This window comes from Pinus tabuliformis, chromosome 4_2 (assembly GCF_031772625.1).
Source record: "Pinus tabuliformis cultivar Carrire ecotype Pingquan chromosome 4_2, CPIR1, whole genome shotgun sequence".
NCBI lineage: Eukaryota > Viridiplantae > Streptophyta > Pinopsida > Pinales > Pinaceae > Pinus > Pinus tabuliformis.
The window spans coordinates 254,101,176-254,109,401 of record NC_142304.1 but is presented as its reverse complement, the minus strand read 5'-3'; the positions used below and the strand labels follow the sequence as shown (position 1 = coordinate 254,109,401).

The 8,226-nt window shown below is 45.2% G+C and overlaps 1 protein-coding gene across 1 annotated transcript; it reads left to right on the top strand.

Moving 5' to 3' along the window:
- Window positions 1-319: 319 nt before the first annotated feature.
- On the top strand, window positions 320-943 carry LOC149168964 (uncharacterized). Its single transcript, XM_089425029.1, has one exon. It carries the CDS (start codon window positions 320-322, stop codon window positions 941-943), a length of 624 nt encoding a protein of 207 aa, XP_089281155.1.
- Window positions 944-8,226: the final 7,283 nt, after the last annotated feature.

Sequence of the window (8,226 nt, the reverse complement as noted above, 5' to 3'; positions counted from 1 at the left end):
AAGGTTGATCCTCATTAAAGCTGTGATTGAAGCCACTCCAGTCTACTGGATGACCCTGGCTTGGATACCGAAAGGTATTTTGAACAGACTACAAAGTATATGCTGCAGATTCTTATGGAAGGGAAATCAACTAGGAAAACCTTTCACCTGGGTCAAATGGGACACTATCGTGAAGCCCAAGAGATGGGGAGGATGGGGCATCAAAATACTTGATCTATTTTCCAAAGCACTGGCAGCAAAGCTCAGCTGGCAGCTTATTACCACTAACAGCCTCTAGTCCTGGGTTGCACAAGTGAAGTATATCTGGCCCATGAACCTGATGGACTGGTTTAGACAGCAGCATGGAATGAGTAATAACATATCCAATATATGGAAAGCAGTCATCAGTACACTACCTCTCCTGCGTGAAGGCATTACGTGGCGTATCAAGGAGGGCAATGCTGTTCGTATCGGTTTGGACCCATGGGTAGGATGTGGTAATGCACATAGACTACCAGCAGACTTAATAAGGCATTTACACAGCAGGGGTATCACCCACATCAATCACATAGGTGACAATAACAACTCCTCCTTTCTTCAGCAGGCATGGAAATCGGCTCGAGAATTGGACATCCCTGTTCAGTGGCAGCAGGATTGGCAGGAATTCACGGATGCTCTTACTCAGGCACACATCTGTCTCACTGAAGGACCGGACGAGATCATTTGGGCTTTTGCCAGACATGGTGTATACTCTCCGAAACAGGGATATATTAGACTAATGGAACCTCACAAGCCTCAGAACATACTTCCGACTTGGAAATTGCTCTGGAAGCTTAAGGCGCCCCCCTGCACCCGCTTACTAATGTGGAACATCCTATTTGACAAGATCCCTATAGGGACAAACTTGATGAAAAGATCGTTTCATGGCCCTTTCTGGTGTCAAATGTGTCACAATGATGAATAAAGTACTGAACATCTTTTCCTAAATTGTCCTACTGCTAAGGAATATTGGAAATCCATCATTGCCCACTATCCTACCTTAAATAACTGGCATGGGCACGGTATTATGGATGCATGGAGTACATGGTGTAGGTTTTAACCCTGTACAGAAATTACCTGCATACGAATTCTTAAACAAAGAAAATAAACAATGCGAGAGCATAACCCATAAAACACATATGCACAGAGATTTTTCCCTGGATCCCAAAACCAGGACTACTAGCTTGATTTTTCATTATGTTCCTTTCAATGTTACAATACATATTTATACATGCCGAAGCATCCAATACCATGGACCGAAAAACCATCGCGTCCAATACCATGTGCGAAAAACATGCACAAAACCATAGGAGGTTCGCCCAACCTAATATAGGGTCCAAAAAAAAAATTTCCCGGGGCGCTGCCCCGGACCTCGTAGAGGGTCGGTTAGTCGTGGAAAGAATATAACACAACCCAACAATCTCCCACTTGTTTTTTCTTTCCACAGGAGAGCTTAGTCATTTTTCCAGCCCTGAAACACCCATTGTTTCTCTACACCAAGAGAACTTCTCAGAGCTCACAGATTTTGTCAATGCATCTGCAGTATTCTTCAAAGTGTCCACCTTTACCAGCAACACCTTTTTGTCTTCTATCATATCCCTCACAAAGTGATACTGAACATCAATGTGCTTTGTCTTTGAATGATAAGCAGGGTTCTTTGCCAAGAAAATTGCACTTTGGCTGTCACAGTCTATTCTTATAGCTCCCTGTACTAACCCCATACTTGAACACAATCTCTGCAACCAAACTGCTTCCTTGCTTGCATGAGTGGCTGCCATGTATTCTGCCTCTGTAGTTGATAGTGCCACTACAGATTGTTTCTTACTCATCCAACTGACTGCACCTCCAAATAGGTTAAACACATACCCACTTGTAGATCTTCTCTGATCCAGATCTCCAGCCCAGTCTGCATCAACAAAACCATGAATATCCAACACTCTGTCCAATCCTGGTCTTCCTTGGTAGCACAAACCATAATCACTAGTGCCACGCAAATACCTGAAAACCCGCTTCACTGCTGTCCAGTGCTCCTTCCCAGGTTTTGACATAAATGGTGGGCTCCAGTATTGTAGCAATAATGCTACAACTCCTGGAGCTTCCTATCTCTAATTTTATCAACCCGATAGTTCGTACAAACTTGGAAGCGACGGTGCTGTATGCACAAGTACTAGCTCTTGTCGCAGCTGTCACTTGGTCAGCTGGCACAAGTCCGCTAGGGCTCAAGCCAACTTCTAGATGCTCACAGAAGAAGCTTTATGAATGATGGACGAAAGCTAACTCAAAGGAGACTAGTCTAATTGCAGAAAGAAACTGAAAGCCAATAAAGCATGAAAACCCTAGTAAACCCTAATTTGACTAGCTAGACCCTTACGATGCAAAACTGTGAATGAAACTACTACCACTAATGCCATTACTTGTAGTGAGCTGAAATACATGCATCTAAGCTAATTGCATCTGAAAAGACATGTTTTTGTATTTTTTCATTAAGTGGTTGGATTTATTGTGATGATGCTTTTGATTAGGGTTTGGTTGTGCAGGAGCGGTTTGAATGGAAGGAAAGCATGGGCAAGGTCAGGATGGCTAGGGGAGGTCCCAGAGGGTCTCTAGCATCAGTCCACAGAAGTCTACCACGTTCGGATGCTCAGCAACTGAGTTTGCAGGCTTCTACAGGAAGTCTGCAGGGGATCCTACAGGAAACTCAGGGATTTCTACAGGAAGTCTGTGCAATTCTACAGGATGTTTGACCGTGGAAGTTTTGGGAGATGGTGAAGTGTTGGAGTGGTGTGGGAGGATAGGTGAGATGGAGATGGAGCTGGTGATGGCTCAGGAGCAGAGAAATCAGATGGAGGAAGAGTGCATGCAGTGGGTTGATGGCTGGAAGGATGGGATCAACAAAAGGTCAAAAAGATGAAACTACGTGGCAATAGATGAGTTGGAGGATAAATGAGCTGGACAGAGGCCGAGTAGGTGGATTGAGGAGAGATCAAGAAGAAGAAGAAGGAAGTGGAATGATATGGAGCAGCGTAAATGAAACAAATGACTTATGCACCAAAAACGAGAATTCATTAACCTATGATAACTGTGCCATGAAACCTATGAACAGCAATGGAAAACCAAGAAATGAAACTTGTGCATGGAAGTGGAATGTAGAAGTATGGTTCAATATCAAAAGTGCATGGATGGATCTTCAACGAAAATGTCTATGTTGCAGCTTGCTTGGAAGTGAAAAGAACTGCGTTTCTTTTTGGTGGTTGGTTATGGACTGCACCACAATCCCTAACAGAGATGGAAGTGAGCTTTAACAACCTTTTTCTGGAGCTCCAATAAATTATAACTACCCTCCTATCGAATCTAAGCAACTGGAAGCAAATTCACCATGAACTAATCCTATTCAATCTCATGAAAAAGACTAAATTAACATACTGTAAATTCGAATTGCATGTTAAAGTAAAAACTCAAAGTGCTGGAACGAAATGCAAATAACATTACAACACCGAGGAGATCTATTGCTCTCAGGTTGGGCCCTAACCTTAGAGCTATAGCTCCCTTAGAAACTCAGAATGAGATCACAATCTGCCTGCCTTTGTTCAAAAACGAAAATCTGATGTCATGCCAAAACTGGCTTACAAAAGGAACAAACACCGAGTTGTAGCTTGTACTTCCAAATTACAAGAGCAATACAAAAGTTCAAAAAGCTTCTATCCAAGGCTACGGCCTCAGTATTTATGCAAAATGATCATCCAACAGGTGTCCTTGATTTGTGGAGCTCGGCTGTCCAACTGAAGGTTAAACTGCTGATCCTGTAGGACAGTTATAACTGCTGTTCCTGTAGAACAGTTGGCTGCTTCTAAGCTCGGTGGGGAGATGGATTGGAGCTCGGAGCTATGGTGGGAATTACGAGGAAGGTCCCCAAGACCGTGGACATCCTCTCCTAAAAACCAGCAGTGCCACCTCATTGTCTCCTTGTCTCCTTTTTCGTGGTTTTTGCTCCCTTTTAATGCCAAAACCTAAAATCATCATGTATTAGTCACGTAGATAGAATGCCTACCCTTCTTCCTACAAACAACACGAATAAACCAAGAAATGAATGCATAAGCAATAAAAAATGAATGGTTTGAGCAGAGCAAGTAGGCCAAATGAGCCCAAATTGTACCAAAAATTGGGGCTCATCATCACCCCCCAGCTAAACTATTTGCTCATCCTTGAGCAACTCAGTCCAAATCTTCATCCTTCATTGCTTTCACTGCTTCCCTTGCATCCCAAGGCTCTGTGGTAGTGTCTTCTCTATGGATATGAAACCCTGCTTTCCTGTTCACCTCTTCCCATTGTTGACTGTCATCTTCCTCCGTATTTCCTTCAGTCAATCCTAGCAGTAGTGGTGGGCTGAGTTTAAGGCCAATCCAGCTGGTCTGGAGGCTTTGCATGGACTTCTTGTAAAGTTCAACCCTTGCCAAAGCTTCCCTCATCTGAATGGGGGTATGGTACTCTCTGATTTTCAAGCTGTGTGCCAGGGTATTCCATCTGCGTGCACATGTTTGGGCAGCATTTTCTCCCAACAACCTTTCCATGTCTTCAAAGTGAGCTATGGCTTGGGCCTGTTGGTCCATAAATCTCAAGGAAGCTGTGGGATCCGTAGCCAACTGTTGGTGGGTTGAGATGAGTGCCACTGGATCCTCTAGTTCTGGTCGAATGAACAGTGGCTTGCTCTTCTCGGTTCATGACCGATTTTGCTTCAGCTGCTCTTTGATCCTCATGGTTTAACCATGAGGTGAACGCCATCAATTGCATATCCCCCAAAGCAATATTGGGATCCCAGGAGACTTCATTAGGCAAAGCCAAATTGTGGAGGTAAAACTCTGCTAATTTGGCTTTGTCTTCTGACGAACTAGTACTGCACAACTCAGAAAATTGTTGTGGGCTCTGGATATGTGAAATACCTCTTTGTGCCAGGGTGTTTATTTGGAACTGCAGCCATTGATCTTTTAAGAACAATCCATAGGATTTTGCAGGTGTTCTGCACTGAATTGCCTCCATGGCCCAACTGGCCACGCAGGCTAATTGTGCTTCCTTTTGTTGCAGCTGTTCTCTTAGGGCTTGCACTTCAATTTTTGTTTGCTGTTCTACTTCCTGTAGAAGTGTCATTGGCCCTTCAAGGCTGGTGGTCAGCTCCTTTTTGCTTTGTTGTTCATTTGTGATGTCCTTGGAGGATGTTCCTGCCCCTGCCTTTAGTTCCTGTAGCTGCAATCTCAGCTTCTGATTTTCTTCCTGTAGAAGCACACGTTGGCAATTAGCCACATGTTTAGCCATGGTGAATTCACTCCGGACCTCCTTGAGTTGCTCTTGTAAAGTGCCTATCTCCGCCACACCCTTTGATTTGGCGATCTGCATCCATGTGTGGGAACGGACTCTTTCTTTCTCTAGTTCAAAAAATAGAGGCACAGTAAATTTCTGCGGTATGATTTTTCCCGCCTCTAAAAAGGTGTAGTATGAATTCAGATTAGGTGAAGGGCTAGGTTCTGGTATATGTTCTCTTTCTATCTCTTCAGGCGGTTCTACCTCACCCTCCCTTGGTGGTGATGAGAGTCCTTCTCCTTCCTTCTTTTCCGTTTCCTGTAGCCGGGCCAGAGTATCCTGTAGAACATTTTCAGCTTCCTGTAGCCGCGTTTGTTCAGTCAACAGGTCTAACCTTTCTTGCCACGTATTTTTCTTTGGACTCCCCTTCTCGTAGGTGACTGTGATCCTGGAGGGTGACTTTTCCTTGGGATAAGCAGGTGTATCTTCGATGACGATCGGGCTGCTGGATTGAGGCTGTGGTTTGCCCATCTTTATCCTAACACTTCTTTGAGCCTTAAAGTATAGAGGGGTCTCCCTCTTCCTCTTTTCTTTTGGCTTAGGTGGCATGCTGAGGCTAGCTAATACAGCTGCTGCCTCCCGTGCTAGAATGTCCACTTTCTTCTCTTTGGGTTTTGCCTTTTCGGGGCTTCCTGTAGAAGCCTGTTTCTGCAATTTCGGGCTTCCTGTAGAAGCCTTTGTCTCCGTTTTTGGGCTTCCTGTAGAAGCCTTTGTCTTTGTTTTTTGGCTTCCTGTAGAAGCCTGTTTCTCAATGATTTTTGGGCTTCTTGTAGAAGCCTTGGTCTTTGCTTTTGGGCTTCCTGTAGAAGCCTGCTTCTCAATGATCTTCGGACTTCCTGTAGAAGCCTTTGTTTTTGTTTTCGGGCTTCCTGTAGAAACCTGTTTTTGCTTTCCTGTAGACACAGGTGTCTCCACCTCTGCTTGCTTGCCTGCCTGAGTTTTGCTTTTTGCTTTGGTTGCAGGTGTTGTTGAGGTACTTGGGCTGACGTGGACCACCTCAGCTTTGTCCATTCTGCTCTTCATCCTCTTTTCTCTTGCTGACAGGATAGGTGTGCCACCTTTTTCTTTGTCCTCCTTTTCCTCATGCTTCTTCCTTTGTTCTCTCTTCTGTACTGTGGTCGGGGTCTTCTGGCCTTCTTCTCTCTGTCCCTCGGCCACTACTTCTTGTTCCTCACTACTGGAGGAACCCGTTTCTTCGATCAGCATTTTAATGTCTCCATCTTTTGTTAAATTCTGGAAGGATTCCCATGAGAGGGGGACCTTATATGAGTGCAGCGCATCCTCCACAAGAAGCTTGATCAACCCATGGTGGGTTATCTGATCTGGTATGCCCTCTTTTAGCTTTGTGGCAAACTCCATTAGAGACTGCAGTAGGTAATAAGGGATGCTCAGTTTTTGTTCTACAGGAAGATCAATTCGGTGCCTCAATTCAGTGAGCAGCCGAAAGTGATATGCATACACGATGCTGAAACGGCCTTCACAAGTGACATATTTCATGATTTGCAAACTAACTTCATTCCATGGTGGCAACAGGCTCGTTCTTCGCACCCCATTTTTGTCCTCCGAGAATTCTTCCTCAAGTGGAAAGAATTCTTTCTTTGCCTGCTGGCTCAGCTTTCATTCTTCCTTATCCCACGGCAAACCCATAGGAAGTTCTGTGATCCGACTGATATGTTCCGGGGTGAGCTTGAGGCTTAGACCTCTAAAGTTCACTGTGGCCAGTGTCTGGGATTTAGGCTTCAGAGCCTGCAAGAATTCTTCGGCCACTTCGTCATCGTAGCCCTGCAGCTTATCACAAAAAGGCATCCATTGTGCTCTGGTGAAGAGCTCTACCACTGCCGGGTTTTCCCTTAATTTGGTTGAATCAGTGGGTTCCCGTCTTATAAACCCACCCGGCATGATGAACACGGTTGTTTTAATTAAAGGTGGCAAATGCAAAAGAGATTTGGTCTATTAAGACAGAGCATGCATATAATCCACAAAATTCAACACAGTCTACTTATACTGACACCCTGTAGAATGACAGCATAGGCACAACAAACAACAATTCCACCAATATCTTTATGACCAGACTGTGGACGATGGTCTTGCCACTCTTACTAACTAGTTGCATGAAGAGTTCAGGGTTACCTCTTTAATTGGCCACCTTTTTTTCCGTGAGGCACCCGCTTCCCTGTAGAAGACTGCGTTCCTGTAGAGACTGCGTTCCTGTAGAACTGCGTTCTTGTAGAAACTGTGCGCAATTCTCGGGGAGGACTGTAGTTGGCCCGCGCTCGAGGTGTGCTTCACCGGCGTTCTGGTAGCCAACAGCTCGGCGTATCAAAGTGTAGAGGAGATTAGAATAGCCACCCGAGTTTGAAGTGGTGGTTGATAAATGCATGTGCATGATCTAGCCGATTAGATTTTGAATCGGCGCAATCCGTGGCGCGGGGGATGAGCTGTCCCCGCCGGACCGTTGGGCGACGTCATCCATCATTCGCCTGCGTATTCACTTGCTGCCGCATCCATTCCCACAGATTTGCCGCCGCCTTTTCCTGTTAAACTCATGCTTCCGACGGGAGTGTTCTCACGTGCGTTTCTCTCTTTTTCGTGGCCGCCACCCAAACATCCAATTACACTTTAACTAGCCGACGTGGCCAGTCGACTGGCCATACGGCCGCTCAACCATTCACTTTTACGCCATGCAAACAATTTCAAAGTAAAATTCATGCGATTCGATGGAAGGAAGGGTTGAGACACTTACCTGCGTGGCTGCACATGATTTTTCCAGTTCTTGGACGATGGTGAGTGGATCTACCTGCTGCATGCGACTTACACAGACCCGGAGGCTCGTGGTTACAGGCTACCGTCGGTGGA